Source organism: Pseudorca crassidens, chromosome 7, assembly GCF_039906515.1.
Source record: "Pseudorca crassidens isolate mPseCra1 chromosome 7, mPseCra1.hap1, whole genome shotgun sequence".
Classification (NCBI taxonomy): domain Eukaryota; kingdom Metazoa; phylum Chordata; class Mammalia; order Artiodactyla; family Delphinidae; genus Pseudorca; species Pseudorca crassidens.
Genome location: NC_090302.1, coordinates 19,772,373 through 19,792,973, shown reverse-complemented (window position 1 = coordinate 19,792,973; position 20,601 = coordinate 19,772,373). Strand labels below are relative to the sequence as shown.

The following is a 20,601-nucleotide window of genomic DNA, read 5'->3' as shown; positions in this document are numbered from 1 at the left end:
TGGTCAGACGGCCTCTCCTCGCAGGCCCCTCCAGTGGAAAGCTTTATGGTTCTGAGGGGGAAAGCTGGAGAGACAGAAGGCACTGAAGGGAGGTAGGCAGGCAGTCTGGAGATGTGCACCCAACCGGCCCCTCGGGGGAGGGCTCCACTTGGCACCAAATCTTTCACCCCACAAACTTGACTTTAGAAACCACAAGTGGATGACACACACCACAGATGTGGGCGGCTTTGGGAATGTTTTTGGTTTTGGCTTTCATTTCTTAAGATCAATATTCACTCTTCTTTATTTGCTCTCATAACGAAAATAGATTTTTTAATGTCCCAAATATACAAATATCACTGACGCACACACATACCAGAAAAGCTGAAGTCTGAGCTGCTACAAGGTCAGGGAGCAGGAGATGGCCTGGCCTCATGGCCACAGACAAGGACCTGGCAGGAAGCTGGCCGCTGGCTCAATTCCACGGGGGTCCCAGGGTAGAGCCGGGGGTCTCGGGATGAGGTACTGAGGGGGACCATGGTGGATGGCTTTCTGGGCCCTCCGGGGGGTGTCTCCATCCCAGCAGACCCACGGGAAAGGCCTCTCAACTATGGAGAAGCTGGGTGTGTGTCATCCTGAGATATCCCAATGGGCTCAAAGTGCCCCACTGACCACCAGTCACCAGGAGAAAGGTCCCCACCACGTCCTTCCCAGAGACACCTACTCTGGAGTGGCTGGTCACAGGTGGTGGACAAGTTTTCGCCAGAGACCCTGGCCCTGTCCCTTCTTATCTGGCCTCCTAAGAAGAATCCAAGACCAGGAAAATGCTTCAGTTTGAAAAACAGGAATCTGTCCATCCATATATAAAATACATATTGTTAGCCAGAGATGGACACATGCAGGACCAGGAGCCTCCCAGAGATGGCATCTGGACAGATGGTGGCCTCAGTCCCAGCACCTCCTTCAGGGCTGGTCCCTAGGAAGTGACTTCTCTGGAGGACCAGCTGACACCCTTTCCGTTCTGGAAACACGGAGGCTGAGCAGGCAGGGCCGATGCGGAGGGAGCCCTCCTCACGAGGGTCTGCGGGGCTTCCAGGGCGACAGGGACTGCCCAGCCCTGCCCATCGTGCGTCTTTGAGCCTTGAGCGCAGTCAGAAGAGGCAGGAGCCCCGCAGGTCGCGGGCCTGGCGCAGGTCGGCCGACAGGGAGCGACTCATGAGCTTGGTGGTGGAGCGGACGCTCTCGGCAGCCTGGACCGCTCGGCTCAGGGCCTTGTTGAGCTCCTCCAGGTCCAGCTGGATGGAGTGGCGGGGTCTCCTGGCCGGCCGAGCGGAGACTGCGGGGGGCCACTCAGCAGCTGCTCGGGCTGAGGTAGGTGCTGCAGGCGCGTAGTACCTGGGGAGAGACGCGAGTGCGTTCACTGACCGCGGAGAGGGCTGGGGGCTTCTCAGCCCCAGCTCGGCCCCTACATTCTGAGTCTCAGTTTCTTCACCTCTAAAATGGGAAAAAGGAGCCCCGCTGAGGGATGTGTTAGAGGGGTGAAGCAAGGTAAACGGGAGTGCCTGAACCAGAACAGTCCCCAAAAAATGGTCTGTTTCATCTACCCGTTCATTGAACAAATGCTAATGGAACATATATGTGCCAGCCAGTGCACTAGGGCCTGAGGTCATCACGGTGAATGAACAACACGGACCCCGTCCGCCGCCTTCTTGGAGCTTCTAGTCTGAGAGCCTGGGAGAGCAGGCTCACCCCAGGCTCTGGAGCAAAGCCCCTTCATCAGAGAGGTCATGTATGGAGCCCTATTTGTCAGGTGTGGAGCGCTGGAGAAACGTGATAATAATAATTAGGATTCTGCAGGAGTGAGAGGGTCTGGCTCCACTCATCCCCCCCAGCCTGGTCCTGCAGGAATGTATGGTGTTGTTTAAAAGTTCTGGGGGGCTTCCCTGGTGGCGCAGTGGTTGAGAGTCCGCCTGCCAATGCAGGGGACGCGGGTTTGTGCCCCGGTCCGGGAAGATCCCACATGCTGCAGAGCGGCTGGGCCCGTGAGCCATGGCCGCTGAGCCTGCGCGTCCGGAGCCTGTGCTCCGCAGCGGGAGAGGCCACAGCAGTGAGAGGCCCGCGTACAGCAAAAAAAAAAAAAAAAGTTCTGGGGAAAACCTGCTGAGGAGCCATGAGCTGAAGCACAGGTTTCTCCAAGAAATGACAACTGCATTCCTCCAAGGATGCCAAGTTTAGGGTTCAAAGAAACCGATGCTGGGCAGGAAGAGGGCGTGGCACCTGTGGAGTAAAGTGTGTAGGAGAGAGAGGGACAAAGAAGCATGTTCCCTAAATAGAGCACGAATGGGTTTAGGAGAACTTGGCCGGACACATTCACTGGTGTTTTGCTTGGCACGCTGTAAACTCTGGTCTTATTCCTGACCCTTCACTTTCTAAATTGCATTATTGCACAGTGTGAAAAAAGGGCTTTGCTAGGATCTGAACAGATGTCTCTCCAAACAAGATGTACAAATGGCCAACAAGCACATGAAAAGATGCTCAACATCATTAGCCAGCAGGGAAGTGCAAATCAAAACCACATGAGATGCCACTTCACACACTCCCCACCCACTGGGTGTCCTCAGAGACACTCACTGCTAAAAGCAAAAAGATAGCAATGGGCGTCTGTGAGGATGTGGGGAGACAGGAACCCTCAAACACTGCTGGTGGGAGTGTAAAATGGTGCCACTACTTTGGAAAGCGGTTTGGCGGTTCCTCAGTTAAACACGGCGCCTGGCCTGGGGCTGGCATCCTCATCCTCAGGACCCGTTTGCCAGGCTCTGAGATAAGCCCTTTACCAGCACTGTCTTGATTACTCGGTAGGTACTTTTATACTTATCTTACAGATGAGCAAAGTGAAGCTCGGAGAAGCTAAGTGATGCAGGAAGCTCCCCAAATCCTGGCCACCCGCACGACCATGAACAAGCTACATCATTCTCAAGGGGTCCGTTTCTCCATGGAAAACAGCCATATTTAGCTACCTCCCAGGGTAGATGCAATAGGAAAATTCAGGTTAAAAGCTCTGTATGCCCAGTGCGCTGTCAATGTCAGCTACTGAGGACTCCGCCAGAGTCAAAGAGCTGGAAGGAGCAGTACTGGATTTAAACCCAGAGCTAATTAGCTCCCAGGAGATGCTGGTACGTATCATCTGAACTGAATGAATGGGCTTCTTGAATCCAGTTCCCTCCTTAAGGGCAGACTAGCTGGTGTAAGTACTGGGTTCCCACACACCCCTGCCTTCTGATAATTCTGACAACCAGCTTGGCCTGAAAGTTACCCCAAACTCCCCCTAGGGCAGAAGCTACAAAACAGAACAAACAACAACCAAGAAACCCCCCAAAACCAAAAAACTGGCTAGAAAGCCTCTGGTGCAGAGGCTATAAGGTGGCTGGCCAGCAGGCGACAGCACAGGCCCATTCAGCTTTCTAAGGGTTCCTGGCCTCAGCCACTGAGCACGCTCGGTCCTGCTGACCGGCAGCTGGAGAAACTTCAGGGTGGCATCAGCCCCAATTCCAGTAGCATTAGAAGCACTGTGGTTACTGGCCACCTTCTATGTACTATGGGCTTGCTATGCATCAGTTCATTTAATCCTCACCACAACCCATTTCACAGAGGGAAAAACTGAGGCACAGGAGCAAAGTGACCTGCTGGCCTGGTCTGTTGGGCACTAAAGCTCAGGGTCTTTCCCCTTCCCCACGGCCTGTCCAGGCCTGAGGACACCAACCTGGCTAGTTCTGCCCACAGGTCTGAGCCTGGAAGGATCTGGAATGGCCTCAGAAGTAGAGACCCATGGCTACCGTGGACGCTCAGAGCTTTCTCCTGGGCCACCAAATTCCAGGCAAACCCTTTCCTGTCCAATGAATCAGAGGCCTGAGCATGCAGTATGGCCTCTCTTAACTGCTGGAGCAGAGGGTTCCTTAACGACCCACCCCGTCTCAGCTGAGAGGAAAGCAAGAAACGGCGCTGTAGGCAGGACTCCTCATGGAGCTGGATGGAGCCTGGGCCTCTGCTCCTGCCAAGCGCCAGCCCTGATGGAAACTCTGGCCTCTTGCTGCTCACAGACACAGGCTTCTGACAACACACCACTGAAGAGGACCCCCGACCCAGTCATTTTACAGTGAGGGAAACTGAGGCATAGAACTAGCTGATGACAGTCAGGAGAAGGAGAAATATCTCCTAATTCCAGGGTCCAGGCCTTTTTTTTCCTGCACAGTCCCATCATATTGAAGCCACCTTTCCTCATTTTTTCCTCTTACTAATGACAGTATTAACAGCAGCAGCATTTGCTGTGATGACAAAAGCTGCCGTTTATTCAGCAAAGAGCATTTGCTGGTACCGCACTACGAACCCCACAAACAGCTCGTGGGGCTCTCGCCACCTGCCTCATTCAATCCTCATACAACTGTACGTGACTGAGACTCTGACCCCATTTAACAGATGGGAAAAGCGAGGCTCAGAGAGGAAGTAGCTTTACCAAGGCCACACCACTTATAAGCGGCAGACCGGATTCCAGTACAGCTCTGACTCTAAAACCTGGACCATTTCCGCCTTAACTGCTGTGCTTTTTCTGTCTTGACTGATGGTACATCCAAATCCATGTGAAAAGTGATTGCTCCTCTGGCCATGGACCTGACCCGTATGCCTATAAACTGTCAAGGCCATCGGGAACAAGGAACGTCTGAGAAACTGTCTCAGCCAGGAGGAGCCTGAGAGATGTGACAACTAAATGCATGAGGTAACTTGTGGGGTGGGGGGGATCCTGGAACAGAAAAAGCACTTCAGGTAAAAACTAAGAAACCTGAACGAACTGTGGACTTTAGTTAATAACAATGTATTAATCATGGTTCACTAACTGAACTATACCATATCAAGGTGAGAAGTTTATAACAGAAGAAACTGTGTTTGGGGGGTGGTATAGGAGAACTCTCTGTGTTATCTGTTCCATTTCTCTATAAATCTAAAACTGTTCTAAAAATAAAGCCTAGTTTTTGAAAAAGTATTACTTGCTCTCTGAGAAGTCCCATAAGGAGATGGAAGATGGTTAAGGTCCTAGGTCCCCCTGAGGCCCTCTGTCAGCCTCCTTCACTGCTGGGTCCCCAGGGCCAAGCACTCTCACTGGTGTCCAGGGAGCATTCAGGGTTTGTTGAGTGACTGCATGAATGTTGGCGGGGGGGAAACACAGGACTACTCAGTGCCCGAGTTCTCAGCTACCCAACTCAGGTCTGAATGCTAATTGTTAAGCGATTCAGACAGAAAGGCTAGGAGGGCTGGAACGGAAGGTTCTTACACAGTGGCTGATGGATAAGGCACGAGGGGAACCGAGGAGACGTAGGCAAAGGCAGGAGGGGCTGGCGCTGAGGGCGCGGCAGCCAGATACCACAGTGCAGGAGGCGGCGCGGGTGACGACCCTGTCCGCTTGCTCCTTTGTTTGGGGCTGGAGGTAGAAGATGCGTTTCTCCTGGTGGCGGCCATTTCCGGTGCTGTCAGGGAGGGACACCAGAGAGACACAGTCTCACCACTTGGGAAGATCCAACAGAGAACAGAGGGTCCTCCCAGCCCCACCAGCCCCATTAGAGCTGGACACGGGGCCGGCCATGCCGGGAGTGCCTCGCTATGGGGAAGCCAACGCTCATCCAGTTTGCTCCATCCCAGACTGCGCAAGCTGCCACCCCGGCTAAGTGCCCCCTCCCGGGGCCCACGCCGGAATCCAGGGGAGCTGGGGGAAGAGACGGAGCATCTGTCCCTACCAGAGCCGGCTGAGTCTGGGCCCTCCCCCTTGGAGGAGGACCCAACTCGACCACACAGCGGACATCGCTGGGTCTCAGTGTGAGATGGTCCCAGTGGGTCCTTGGTGCCAGCATCACCTGGAAGAGGAGGCAGAGACGTCAGGAGAGGATCATGTCTAAGTCACTGGGCCCCCACAAGCCTCCCGCAGCACTGAGCTTCCCTCAGGGACCACTGCAGAGGAGACAAGTGGCCCCCACTGGGTGACAGCAATATTGATGGTAACCATGACATCGAGAGGCATCTCCTGAGCCAGGCCCTCTGCTCAGGGTCTTCATGCATTAGTTGATCAAATCCAACAAGCCACTGGTCTAGCTACCATCACCACTCCCCCATTTTACAGATGGGCAAACTGAGGCTGCAGAAGGTTGAATAATTTGCCAAGTCTCAGAGCTGGGAAGCAGTGGTCCTCTGTCTGATCTCAAGCCTGGTTCTCCGGACTGGAGCCCTTGTACCTACGGGTCATCCTCCACAGTGACACAAGCCCATTCTCCAGGTGGGACCAGCCCACGACGGCCCCTGGGCACCAGGGCGAGTCAGTGGAGGCCTAGTGAGCAGAAGGAGAGTGGGCATCCTGGTTCTCTTCCTGTACAAATCCTCAGCGCCACAACTGGGAGAATTCCAGGGTCCATCTGCTTCTCCTTCAGGCCTCAGCTCAGCGTCACTCACTCTGGGAAGTCCCACCACCCACCGGGCTGAGTTATGTGCTCCCCCACCCCAGTTCTGACCATTCTGTTTCGTCTGCTTAGCTGAAGAGTTTGTTAGGGACAAGGCCCAGGGCCCAGTATGGGAAGGTGCTGAATAATGAATGAGTGGTAGGCTTGTTGGGACTCTAGCAAAGGCACAGCCATCTAGTGGTGAAGAGCCAGGGCTTTAGAGTCACAAAGACCTGGGTTCAAATCCTGCCTCTACCACTCGTAAGTTGTGTGCCCTTGGGCAAGTTACTTAACTTCTCGGAGCCTCAGTTTCTTCACTCATATAATGGACATAGTCATAAAATGTGCAAAACCTACTTCATAGGGTTGTGAGGATTAATGTTAGTACAACCCTTAGCATGTTGCCCTGTATATAGTAACGGCTTGATAAATGACAGCTCCATCATGATCATCTTTATTGCTTGAAAGGGCCTCAGAGACCATCTCCAAACCTTTCATTATGGATGTGGACCTGAGGCTCAGAGACGTTAAGGAACTTGCCTAATGTCACATAGCGTGTCGGTGGCAGAACGGGGACTAGAACCTGGTGTCCATATTCTCAGGCCACTTCTCTCCCCACTACTCTTCCCCTAAACTCTTGGGTTTGGGGGAAAGAGTGAGGAGTGGAGGGAGGACAGAGGGGAGATAAGACAATCAATGCTGCCAGCCCCCCCTGCTGCTTGCACCCCTCCCCGCATCAGGACCTTCTGGAATCATGTTCATGTCTTCTCTATGTCAAGGTGAAGGAGAGTGGCTTCAGGCAAAGCACCTGGAGGAATAGATGTGAGGGCAGGACTCCCTGGGAGGGCTAAGAAGACCAGAAAAAAAATCTCTTTCCCTTGTCTGGATCTTGACCCGCGCACAGCTCAGGGTGGCCCATGTCTGGCCCAGCTGCACCCCCAAGGCCAAGGGCAAGAAGCTGCAGCCTCGTAGCCTTGGCCGCTTCTTCAGGTACCATCCCCTACCTGGATCCTCTGTCCTAGCGGGTCGGCAGTGGGGACAGGAGACTGGGCCACTGCCTCTTGGGACAGTCTTGGGGGTCAGAACATGGTACTCCTGGCCTGGGGAAGAAACCATGACAGTCAGTGTCAGTTGGGCGTGGATGCAGAATGGCGGACGATTTAGAAGAAGGATCTCTCTCCTCTTCCTCCAAATGGTTTAACAGTCTCCCTCTCAATCTTTTTCTCATGCACACACACACACGTGCACACACATGTGATATATGTGCATAAATATGTAGCTATGTAATTGGGCATGTACATATACACATATACATAGAAACACTTTTATTTGTCTGTTTATTATAAGCTCTCATCTCAGATCCTATTTAGGGACCAGCCGCCTAGTTCTCGATATACAGAAGCAACCAACAGATGCAAGCTCAGTCAGGGTTGGAGAGCAGGCCGGGAAGACAGGACAAGCAATGACACAGTGTGACGCTACTCCCGCATACCCCGGCTTGCTGGTTAGGATTAGGATGGCTTGGGCATGGAGTCAGTGGTGTTTTCTCTGTGCTCCAAGCAGCTGGAAAATAGGGATAGTCATACTGTGGGTTTCATAGCCTTGTTGGGAGGACTGAATGGGGTCATATCCGTGAGGTATCCTGCCCCGCACCTGGCAGATGTCAAGTGCTCAAGGTTATCAGAAGGTTGGACAGGGTCTTGGGACTGCACCCAGCCCGGCCATCCCGTGCCTCGTCCATCCCTGAGTCTCAGATAGGACCTTCAGAATGTTGCCTGATTAATACTTTTTTCTCTCCCCTCTGCCGTGCAGGGTCCCCACTTTATACTCTGTGTGTGTTGCATTGGGGCCCCTGGACGCGCTGCTGCTTTCACTTCTAACCCTCGGCTTCTATCTGCTCAGCTGGGAGACATTGTATCTCATTTCCTGCCTTCTCTGCATCGTATCTGAGGTTAACAGCCCTCCCTCCCAGTGAGGTATGGGTGAGAGCCACGTCTATAATTTACTTACTATAATTCACACATTTACTCTAATTGCTTGTTACTGGTCTTCCCTGCTATGCAGTCGGATTCATGAAAGTAGGAGCCGTATCCGTATTTGTTTTAATGTTAAGCACTCTGAAATCCTACTATGTGTCACCTCAAGCCTTACTATGTGCCGGGTACCCAGTCGGTGAGACACGGGGCCCCCTGGGGAATCAGAACCTTAAGGCAGTCCAGGAGTGATTCTGTTTTCACCCTGTCACCCAGGTCCTGCAAACGTCAAGCTCTCCTTAAACCGCTTCATGAATGACCAGCTGAATGGGCTTCCCCAGAACCAAGCATGGGCCCCGTCAAAGGGGAGGCCTCAGAAACTGTTTGCTGAGTGAATGAATGAACAAACACACCCAGATTCAAAGAGACAATACTCCCCGATGTTTCTGTATCACACAACTCATAAAAAAATGATAGTATTTCAATGGCCCACTGGCTAAGTGGGAGAGCTTTCTCAGGACAGAGACCAACCTGGGGACCATGCCCACCCAGCGCCCCCTCCTGGCCCACCTGTGTATTGGCCCCGGAAGGTGACCCTCTCTGGCCGACCGGTGCTACCCACTCCTCTCCTTCTATTCCGAGCTGCCTGTGGACTGTCCTCGGTGGTCTTGCCCCTCTCAGAGAACAGCCTGGGGGAGGCTGGCTCAGATTCGGAACCTGAGGTGGAAAGAGGGGCATCAGAGGAGGAGGGGGTGGGGGGGTCACATAGTTTAGGGAGTGGGTGGATCACGAGTTCAGGCTCTGGGGCAGGCTTAGATTTTAAACCCAGCTCTGCCCCTTAGTAATCACAGCTGACACATCTGGACCCCTGGCCTTGTGCTGAATGCTTGGCATGCTCCATGGCACGTACCCTCACAGCAACCCCAGGAGCAGACGCTATTATCACTGCACTGTTAGCTGTCCGTTTAACTGTGCAGGGCAGGTGAACAACCCGGCCAAGGCCACACAGCTAGAAAGGAGTGAGCTGGGGCCACTGATTCCAGAGCCATATTCCTTCAGGCAAGTCCCTTGTGCTTCCGGGCTTTGGTGTCCTGATCTGCAGAACGTGGATAATATGACCCATCTTGCAGTGACGATTAAGCAAGATGATACACATACACAAAGCCCTTACGGAAACCGCAGCTCACAGTACGTGCATAGCATACTGCTGCTGTCATTAGAAGTACGTGGTATTTCAGAGCCCTACAACTACCTAAAAAAGACACCCGAAACCTTCTGCAAGTTTCCTCTAGGGCTGTTGCTGTAGTCCCCGACCACTTAGCCAGCATGCCCAGACTGTGGCCTCCAAAAATCAGTCCAGGCGGGTGGTCACTTACTCAGGGACAATCGAGGCACCTCCCGAGGCACCAAGGAGGACCTGGCTTGCCTCCTTCCTGCGGGGACTGCTTGCTCTGTGCCCCCAGGCTCACCAGACAATCTCTCTGTGGATTTACTAGCAAAAGGGAGAGAGAGAGAGATGACATCACTGGATGAGGTCTCATGCAGCCTTTAAAGATGATCAGTGAGAAGCCCAACCCAGAGAAACGCTTATAACATAAGGAAAGAGGAGAATACGAAAGTCAAAACCGAAGACTCTGGAGTCAGACTCATAGAAAATGGCTCTGAGCCTCTCTGCCCCTCAGTTTCCTCATCTGTCAAATGGGGATAATAGGAGTAATGACTTCAGAGGGTTGTTGGAAGGACTGATGAGACAATGTCCATTAAAAATGTTAACGTAGTGCCCTCCAATAGAAATACTCAGAAGTTCGTTAGTTAAAGATGATTTTATAAGTCATCATAAGTGAATAGCTGCTGAGTGAGTGGGTGAGAGGGTGAGCGTCCTGAAAGTGTTCTAGCTCTTCACTTGGGTGATGAGTTCAGGGATGTTCACTGTATCATGCTTTATTATTAACACATATGTTTAATATATTCTTCTATGTATCAAATATCACATGGTAAAAAAAAAATGTAAGAGTGAATGAATGAGTGAATAAGCGAGAGAGGGATGTGGCTGTGCCTGAGTCCACATGTCTGGGGAGAGCCAGACGTTGGCCAGCTTGACCCTCTGCAGCTCCCACCAGGGCACAGGGGCGGGAGTTTGGGGTTCACCCACCTGCCATAATGGGACCCCCAAGTGGCTGAGGAATCAGCTGGCTGGTCCCGGGCCCGGGTGGGGTGGTCAAAGTTGGACGCTGGGCGCTTCGGGCTGCCCTGGAGGTGCTGGTGCAGGCTGTCCTCCAGCCGGAGCCGGAGCCGGGAGACCTCTTCTTGCAGCTCACGGATGGCCTGGCTGGGGTGGGGGGGTGGCGACAGGAGAAAGAACAGATGCACAGTGAACATGGCTGCAGCCGCCGCCTGAGTGCTGCCCGGATGCCAGGTCTTCGTCCTTTTCCAGCAGGCACTGTCCAACTCTGCTGTCGGTGGATTCTCCAACTTCCCTGTGTGTCCGCTTTTCTTGCTACACATCGTGACACCCCTCTGAGTTCGTGTCCCTCCCTAAGCATTTGGTGAGCAAAGCAGAACCTTCTTTGAGGTTTACCCAACCTAGCATGCAGGGCCTCTGAGTAACTATTCTGAAACACCAGTGACAAATTCTCAAGATAGAGATGAGGATGCAGAGAAGAGAGGGCATTGGCTCAAGGTACACTTTAAAATTTCAATTCGGACCTGCCTCGGCCCCCAGGCTGCCCTCCCCTTCCTCAACCTCTGTCTGTAGAAACCCTAACTATCTATCCAGGCCTGGTTCCCTCCCGCCTTTGCTCAGCCACCCCTCCTGGGTTCCCCCGAACATTTCCTACATTGTTCAAGCCCATCTCCCTGCTCCTGGCGGAAGATGCTTGTTTATCTGTCTCCTCCACCAGACAGTGAGCCCCTGGCAGGCAAGGAGTGGGCCTCCCCATCTCACAACCGCTGAGACCTCATAGATGCTCAGAGAATGGCACTGAGCTGGCCTCCAGGCTCCCAGAGCAAGCAGAGTAAATGTGTGTGTGGAGAAGGGACAAAGACACACGGTGCTTCCCATCGCCCACTGAACGCGAGCAGGCTGGAAGCTGCAGGGGTGCCAGAGGCAAGGCTGCTGTCATGCTGGGGAAGCCCCCAAACACAGCCCAACCTGGGACTGGCGCGGTAGCTCACGAGCCACCAGCATCTTGGGAGTAAATCCTGTTTGCATTTCTCCCCGATCGGTCCCTGAATCTCTAGGGTCTCATTCTGAGGGTGTCGCTGGCACTGCAGCAGCCAATTCTACCCAGACACTGCTACACACAAACCCCCCTACACACGGGGCATCAGAGCCCGGGCTGGGCACGGCTGTCCTCCAGGCTGAGGCAAGCTCTACGTCTACTGTTCGGACCAGCTTCCGGGGTGAGGGCTCCCCTCAGGGTTAGTTCTTGCCTGGTGGCCCCTGGACTCTTGGGGGAGTGTCTCCTGGTGCCGGCTTCAGCAGACATCAGCCTTCAGATGGGTGCACAGAGGAGGCGGGAGACCTCCCTCTGGCCATGGCCTGGCGCTGTGTGCGTCTAAGGGCAGTTGGTTCCCCTGGCAATTCCCAGGGCAACGCTTGTTGGGGTTTCCAAGGCAAACCATGAGGGTGGCGGCTGCAGGAGAGTGAGAACTCCGGTCACCAGTTAACCCCTGAAAGGCAGGGCTGAGGCCCCGTGATGGGTGCAGGACTGGGGCGGCTCTGGCTCCCTGTCCAGGCCAAAGGCCGCTGAACGAGAGCCTGGGATTTGGAATACCCCGTTAGGCGTCACTTGTCCTCTCTGGCTTGTTTCTACCAGGATCTCGGTCTTCCTGACCTAATCCTTTAGTGACTGAGTGCCAGCTGGCACCTATAAGTCATCTTTCCCTGCAATTTTACTCCCCCTTCCTAGGTTCCCCATCTCCGCATCAGCATCCAACTGGTTGGCCAGCCAACAATCTGAGTCATTCTAAACCTTTCTCTTTCCCTGAACACCCCAAAAGTTAACCAACTCCCAAGTCCTGTGGGCCCAATGCCTAATTATCTCTTTTCAAATGCACCTCCCTTCCCTCCCCACTGGCCCCATAACCTCTCTCCTGGGTGCGGCAGGCTTCTCAGCAATCCCCTGGCCTCTATTCTCACCCTCACAGTGGTCAGAGAATTCTTTCTAAAACGTAAACCCAACCACGCCTCTCCCTGGCTTAAAGCCTCCCTCATTGTCCTTAGGTGAGACTTTCTACATTCATGAATATTCAGTGAGCACCTTTCCTGAGCAGAGCCATCACCCAAACTTCTAACCATATGTGTCTGAGGCCCTCCAAGATCTCCCCCAGGTCTCCCTGTCTTCCTCTCTGCTTTTGTTGTTTCACACCCCACCTCATACTTGAGGATCCGGCTATAATAAACATTTGGTGCCTAAAAGGTGGCAGGCACTCTCTCACCTCTAGGCCTTTGCACATGCTGTTCCCTCTGCTGGGATATTCTTTCATCTCTCTTCCTTCCGGTCTCAGCTGAGATACCACTTCCTCCAGGAAGCCCTCCCTGAAGCCTCTGACTGGGCTAGATGCCCCTTCTCTGTGCTCCCACAGTCCTTCAGCCCTGTGCCATCATACTGGGGGTGCAACCACCTGTTTTTGGTCCGTCCTACAAGATGGTGAGCCTTACAAGCTCAAGGACTGTCTTGCCCACTATTGTATTCCCAGGGGTTGGCATACTGTAGGTAAATAAGCCTCTCATTCCCCTGTAGATATCAGAGGAGACTGCAGGAGTGAACTTACTCAACTCAGGCCTGGAAGCCAACACCCCACCCCAACAAAGGCCTGTGACTGATTATTGGCCAAAAGCTACTCAGAGGAGAAGTAAGAGGACTGACTAATCTCTTTTCCCATTTCTGTTTAATGAAGCAAGGAGAAAACTTTCTCAGTAGAAAAACTGCACTTGGATTAAAAATGAAAAATTGAAAAAACTGTCCCTTCTCAGTTCATACGATGAATGCGTAAACTGCAGAAAACACACCCCTGGGAAGTGCAGACCTGTCTTGGAAGGGAAATGTTGGGGGACAGGCAGAGGGGTCTTAGCACCAGCAAGGCGAACCTCTAGGTCATTTCCCACCAGCTGGAGAAGCGTCCTCAGAATCTAGATCCATGACATCCCACAGGAGCAGCCCTGAGCTGGGAGGCAGGATGCCTGGGTCCGTCTGGCCTCAGCACAGCCACCACTGGATGGAGACCCTAGAAAGCCCGTGCTTCCCGGCTCTATGATGAGCTTGAATCCGCAGCGCCCAAGTATGCAACTTACTCTCGCCCCGTCCTGGTGAGGAGGAAGGTGGAGGTGGTCTCTGCGGGCCCATGGGGTGGAGCGGCGGCTGCAGGGGCCAGGGTCGGGGGTGGGCTGACTGTCGCGCCATGGGGGAGCTGCTCAGAAAGCTGCTTTCGGCCCTTGAACTCTGAGCCAGGGACCACTAGGGAGGCAGAAAGGGGTCAGAGTGAGTTCACACAGAGAGGACCCTTGAAGTGAGAACCTGTGCGGGTGGAAGTGTGCTGGGGGGGAAGAGATGGGGCCCGGCTGAGGTCATGAATGAAGCTCCTATCGAGGTCGATGACCCTCAAAACAGGAAGAAGATGTGGGTTTTGCTGGGAGCAAAGCGGGCCTGCAGAGCTGTTTATAACTAGATTTCCCTCCCCCATCCACCATTTCGGCATCAGATCCAAGTCTCCAGGGCCTTCCCCCTACAAAGAGGCCCCCGCTCCTCCACGAGGGCCCCCAGACTCTGCATCACCAGGGCGCTCTGGGACTGGCTTCGGAGCCTCACCTCCCTCTGAAATTAGTCACACCTTTGCCTGTGTGCATGTTTCTTGGGGGAGCATTCAAAACTTTAACTAGCCTCTCAAAGGGATGGGTGACCAGAGGTTAGTTACAAATCACTCATCTGGCCCATGCATTAAAACAATGAGCCCTTGGAAGACTAATCAGCATCTATAAAGGAGCAAACTATCGATTCATGGAGCAATCTAGATTAGTCTCCAGGAAAGTATGCTGAGTGAAAAAGAAGCCAATCCCAAAAGGTTACATATTATACGATTCCATTTCTATAACGTTCTTGAAACGACAAAATTACAGAAATGGAGAACAGATTAGTGGTCACCAGGAGTTAAGGAGGTGGTGACTGTGTCTATAAAAGGGCAACATGAGGGACCCTGAGACGGTGGAAATGTTCTGTGTCTTGACTGAATCCACGTCAATATCTGGTTGTGACATTGCTCTATGGTTTTGCAAGATATTATTATTGGGAAAAACTGGGGGAAGGATCTCTGTATATTATTTCCTACAACTGCATGTGACTCTTTAATTAATTAAACTTTTAACTAAAGTTAAATTTCAAATTTTTAAATGGTGAACCTTAAGAGGCAGAGCTAATCTGAGAACAGTGGTTACCTTCGGGAGGTGTGGGAGTGACTGGGAAGGGCTTGAGGGGGGTCTGGGCTTCTAATCGTGTTGAGTTTCTTGGTCTGTGGTCACTTTGAGAAAATTCATCAATTTATATTCTTTCCTGTATGTTTTATTTCAATAAAAAGTTCACAAGCATTTTTTAAAGGTAAAAAATGAAATCACAGACTTTATAGACACAGTGTTCATGACACGGTGTTTAGTGAAAAAAAGGAGGTTACTGGGACTTCCCTGGTGGTCCAGTGGTAAAGAATCCACCTTCCAGTGCAGGGACGTGTGTTCGATCCCTGGTCGGGGAACTAAGATCCCCACATGCCGGAGGGGGGGGGCAACTAAGCCTGCGCGCCACAACTACTGAGTTCGTGCGCCTCAATGAGAGAGCCCACGTGCCGCAAACTACAGAGGTCACATGCTCTGGAACCCGTGCACCACAACTAGAGAGAGAAAACCCGCATGTCACAACTAGAGAGAAGCCCACGCTGCAACGAAGACGCTGTGTGCTGCAACTAAGATCCGATGCAGCCAAAAAAAAAAAAAAAAAGGAGGTTATTAAACATTCACGTATAATATCCCATTTCCGTTTTAAGTATTTGTAAATAAACACACACACACTGACAAAGAAAACAGCTCACAGGTTCTACACCAAAATGTCAGCAGTGACGGTTTTTAGCTTATTGTTTTTTCTTTTGTTCCCTTTTGTCCACCTTACCTGCAATTTCAAATTTTCCTACAGTGAACCTGTAAGATATTTTGCATCTAAAGGGTAATGCAAGTTTTCTTACGGATTTGATTTTTTTAACCCATGCAATCCAGCCACCCCCAGGTTCTGGCCAACCCAGATGCATCCACTCACCCATCTCAGCCGCCAGTGCCCGCTCCAGGCAGAAGCTGGGTGTCCTCTGCCCGAGAGGACTGTCCTGGCCAGGTGGGAGCCTCTGGGCTCGGCTCCTGGGTATGATGGGCTCAGAGGCTCTTCTGGGTACCGGAAGACCCCTGGTCTGGCGGTGGGAGGTTGCATCTCGGGGCACAGACGGAGTGAAAGACTGGGCTAATGTCCCTCGGGTGCTGGGAGACCATGGAGGGAGAGACACGCTGAGGTCACACAGACGGAGGCCACAGTCACCGAGACCCTCCACATGCTAAACCATGCACTCCTGACCTTTGCGACTTGGCACCCCTGGCAGTACAGTATTTCTGAGGATGCACCCCCATTATACATGCATTTTCTTTATAAACTGCAGAAGTGTACATCTGCCTACTCACACAAAATTATAAAGCTCAACTTAGTTTTTAGATAATATACAAAGAAATAAAATTTGTAACCCTTCCTTCCCAGGCAGCCCTGGGTAGCCCGAGGGGCCTACATCCAGCTTTGGAGACTATCACTCTACCTGGTGGCTCTGTCACGCCACCCTCCCTACAGACCTTATTCATTCATCATTTCATCATTCATTTGCCCAACAAATATTTATTTCCCAGTCTGTCGATGATTGGCGGAGTGACACTGGGCAAGTCGCTTTCCCTTTCTGAACCTTAGTTCCCCTCTATCAATAAGACAGGGGAAATGAACCATCCTTGAGGGGATGAAGTGTGGGCTCTGAGAACGCCCAGGCCATCTGTCCCTGTTCTGAGCTCACAGGCACTCTGATTCTCAGGCTATCTCAGGTGTGTACACTGATGGGGTCCCCAGGATACCTGATCTGGGAGAACCGGTGCTCTGGGGTCTGAGTGAGGGGCGACACTCTGCTGGTTTCTGAGCCCACAAAGCCACTGTCTGTCTCGGGGGATGCCATCCAGGGCTCCTGAAAGAGACAGCGTCCCTTTAAATTGGAGAAATGTGCTTGAGGCACACTGGGAAACCCTTCCCAAGTCCTGGCCTGGGCCTTACATTCCAGAGGCTCACAGACAGGGAGGCTGGCCCAGATCCCAGCAGCCGGGCCCAGGGGGTGAGGGTCCTGCAGCACGAGCACCCAGCCAACCTCAGGGACTCCACGCCCCGAGAAGACCCTGAGTAAGTCCCGCTTCCCTGAGAAGTGGGAGCCAGGGCCCTTGGGAGAGATACTGAGATATCCTGAGTTGAGAACAGAAAGAGGAGCAGAAACGTCCCGTGGCGGGAATGGGATTCTCATGTCCACACGGCTTCCGGGCTGGGCCTGGAACACCTTGGTCCTACCTGACTGCAGAAATGCCCGGGCCTGATGAATTGGGAAAATAAACTTGATCAAATACGCACACCTCCAACACACTGCATCTAATGCAAGGTGCAAAGATGGCCAACAGAGAGACATGTGTGCCTGCCCTCAATGAGTTCATGGTCGAGTACAGACTCCTTACCATGGGCTCATTGGGACTACAGGGGTGTGTGTGTGTGTGTGTGTGTGTACACATGCATACGTATGTGTTTTTCTATGGGAGGATCCATCACATAAGTCACATTTCCACAGTGATTTGTGATTCCTGCAAATCGCAAGCTCTCAGAGGAGAAAGGGGAGCTCCTGGCGGAGGGACGGGGGTGTGGGGAGCTATGGCACAAGCCCTGAATGTCGGGCAGGACTGTGACTGGCAAGGGCAGGAGGAGCAGGCATTCTGAGCAAAGGCCTGGAGGCAGGAGGCTCCAGGAGATGCAGGGAATGGCCCTGAGGCTCAGCCCATGCCCCGTGCAGACGCATACCTCCAGGTGGGGCCCGCCAGCTTGGCACGGAGACTTCGGGGGAAGGCGCTCAGAGATGCCACTTCCCTCTAGGCTGGTCAGACTGCTCTGGTGGGACTCCGCAGACTTGGTGCCCTGAGGTGGGGGGGGCCTGCTTGGGCCTGAAGGAGCTGCCTCAGCTTTGTCCAGGCCCTGCAGGTGCCTGTCTCTGCCCACGGATGCGTGGAAGTCTGCTGGCTTCACAGACGCCATCTGCTCCACGGTTTCCCTGGCAGGGAAGGAGAGGCACACTGGCCCTGAGCCGTGGCATGGGCTGGGCAGCCCTGTCCCGGTAGCCACACAGTCTAGGGCACAAGCTCTGGAGTCAGGAACCCCTGCGTGCCCACGCTGGTTCCGCCACCCTCTCGCTGTGTGACCTTGGGCAAGGCACCTCCCCTCTCTGAACCTCATTTTTCTCAACTGTAAAATGGGGATGCCTACAAAACCCACCCTATACAGTGCAGCAGAAACTGTGGAAAGAGATGCGCTAAAGCATCCTTTCCCAGGCTTCTGGAATTGTCTTCCGTCTTCGCCCTTCCAGACATTTCCATCAACTTTTTCAATCTACTCAAAAAGACTTTATGTCACTGTTATAAACAGAAGACCGGTATTTTGTGTTACAAATAGAAACTAACTTTGCAAATAAATACAAGGAACATGAAAACAATATTATCATAGTCTAGATAGATCCTGTTGCTTAGTAAAGGCTCTGGGCCTGACGCCTGCTTGTTTTCTCTCTCTTTCTCTCTTTTTAAAGGAAGATCAAGAGAGGCACTGAAGACATAATAGCCCTAACTGAGATTCCTCCTTGATGGCCATGGAATGTCTGAGACTGACAAGGAGAGTAATGTTATTTAATGCTGCATCTGTCCTACCAGAAACCTCGTCCCACAACACCCAATCATTTCAAATGCTATCAATGGTGCATGTTGCACGTTTTAGAGAGACACTGAGCTACAGGTCAGGAAGGCCGTTTCTGAACTGTCTAGCTCACTATGACAATTTCCACCCCTGCGGTTTCTGAGCTGGTGTGGGACAAGCGGGGAAGGCTCATTGACATACTCGACGGGGCCCCCGTGACTTCTCTCAGCCTGTGCTGGGGGCTGTCTGGTGGGGAGCCTGGTGGCCGCTGCTTTTCCTGGAGCTGAAGCTGGCCCCTCAACTTCCAGGGTGTGGCCCTGCCCCTCCCCCTCCTCCTCCAGCCTCAGGGCTTCTGGGAGAGACTTCACACTGAGGTACCTGCAGAAGAACACAGAGGGGCGTGACTTCTGCCCAGCAGGGCCAGCAAGGTCCCACCACTGGACCCACCACCCTGGCCTCACTTCTGGTGGGCACTCACCGCTCTAGGAGGCCGTGGAAATCGTGCTCCACCCGCAGCTCCTTGTGCCCGAGCGGGGTCGGGAGGCCCAGCAGCCTGTCCTCTACTTCATTGCTGGTAGCGCTCAGATCCAAGTTCACGTGCAATGGGTGGAGGCCAGCGCTGATGGCGTCAAGCTGGGGCCAGAAAGGAGGAGGGGTAGAGATTCAGCAGACATCTGAGACCACCTTTTAAGGACCCACCTTATGCCAGGCTCATGCTGGGTGCCAAAGAGTAAGAAATAGGTTAAGTTCACTAACCTATCATCCTTTTACGTGTGCACAAGTAGGGACTGGGTCATGCGACCTTTGACACTGACCGCCGTTGATGGAGCCCCTGCTACGTGCCAGGCGCTGTACAGACATCACTTCACAACAATCCCACCAGTACCTAGGTTATTACAACCCATTTCACAGACAGGTAACTGAGGCTCAAATGATTTGCCTAAAGTCACACAGAAGTGAGGGGCAGAGCCTAGATTTGAACCCAGATTTCCATTCCAACATGGACACCCAGCCCCTCAAAACACCTTCACCATGGGAGCAGGGGAGCCCCTCAAGATGATGCACTCGAGATGACTGTGTCTCATGGGGTTGTGACGTGGGCTAGAGAGAATTCTACAAAGCCCCTTCCATGTACAGCCCTTCTCTAGTGTCGCCACCTCTGTGAATAGTCCCCATATTCACCCAGGACTAAAGGTTAGAAGCTTGGAGGTCATCGTTTGTTCCTTTCCTCTCATCACCAATCCAAGTCCAGTCAAATGTACCTGCTAAATCTCTCTCAAGTCCATGCACGTCTCTCCATCTGCCCCACCACCTCCCCGCTTCGGACCTACCTGCAAATCCTCTGGTATCTTCTCCTGCTGAAAAACCCAGCAGAGTTTAAGACCATCCCCTTGATGTGACCCACACATGTACATCCTGAGGCCCCTGCCTGCCTCCCCAGCCTCCTCCCCTCTCCTGCCTGTCTCCCCTGCCTCTTAGACCCCTCCGCAGGGTCCATACTCTAACCACAGGGCCTTTGCACAGGCTGTTTGTCCTGCTAGATGGCTTTTCTGCACCTAGTAATTCCTACTCACCCTCAGATCTCATTTAAACATTACTTCCTCAAGGAAAGTTTCTCTGACTCCCTAAACTCAGATATGTTACCCTGTTATCTACTCTCATAGAACCTCATAATTCTCCTTCAGAGCACTGATCAAAATTATAGTTAAGTAACTGGGTAACTAGTTCAACTAGACAGAAAACTCCATGAGGGTACAGGCCACCTATTATTTCAGTTGTTTTCTACTGAATTCCCACCACGTGTCATGAGTCTTGGCACATGGTACCAACTTCTCAGACATGTCATGAAGAAGTTAACGAATGGAGAAAACAGTGAATGAAGGAACAGTCCAATACGGTTGGGCAAAGAGGTACCTCAGGGCAGAGGGTCTGGATGGCGGGCGTGGGGGCTTGCTCCAAAGGAGGGGGCAGGCCCGTTGGCTGGAGGGGGGAGGGCACAGCTGGGGAGCTGTCCAGAGCCAAGTCTGACCCGGCTGGCTCAGGTTCCTGCTGGTTCTGGTCTATGTGGTCCTTCAGCTCATCCAGGCGAATTCCCAGCTGGAATATCTCTGCCTCCAGCTCCCTGGAACGAGGAAACATCAGGCAGGTCTGGGAGGCTGTGCTTCAGAGCAGAGGCCC

The 20,601-nt window shown here is 52.8% G+C and overlaps 1 protein-coding gene across 1 annotated transcript in view; it reads right to left on the bottom strand.

Moving 5' to 3' along the window:
* Positions 1 to 295: 295 nt before the first annotated feature.
* AKNA (AT-hook transcription factor) overlaps positions 296 to 20,601 on the bottom strand; it is a 52,897-nt gene continuing 32,591 nt past the window's right edge. Inside the window, exons 9-22 of the mRNA XM_067743553.1 lie at positions 20,338 to 20,545; positions 18,902 to 19,056; positions 18,625 to 18,801; positions 17,545 to 17,791; positions 16,569 to 16,675; positions 15,727 to 15,938; positions 13,725 to 13,887; positions 10,581 to 10,757; positions 9,805 to 9,920; positions 8,999 to 9,145; positions 7,460 to 7,555; positions 5,763 to 5,879; positions 5,303 to 5,495; positions 296 to 1,374 (exon numbers count right to left, since the gene is read on the bottom strand). Coding sequence (XP_067599654.1) covers positions 1,131 to 1,374; positions 5,303 to 5,495; positions 5,763 to 5,879; positions 7,460 to 7,555; positions 8,999 to 9,145; positions 9,805 to 9,920; positions 10,581 to 10,757; positions 13,725 to 13,887; positions 15,727 to 15,938; positions 16,569 to 16,675; positions 17,545 to 17,791; positions 18,625 to 18,801; positions 18,902 to 19,056; positions 20,338 to 20,545 — 2,359 coding nt within the window. The 3' untranslated portion in view covers positions 296 to 1,130. The remainder of the gene's footprint in view (positions 1,375 to 5,302; positions 5,496 to 5,762; positions 5,880 to 7,459; positions 7,556 to 8,998; positions 9,146 to 9,804; positions 9,921 to 10,580; positions 10,758 to 13,724; positions 13,888 to 15,726; positions 15,939 to 16,568; positions 16,676 to 17,544; positions 17,792 to 18,624; positions 18,802 to 18,901; positions 19,057 to 20,337; positions 20,546 to 20,601) is intronic.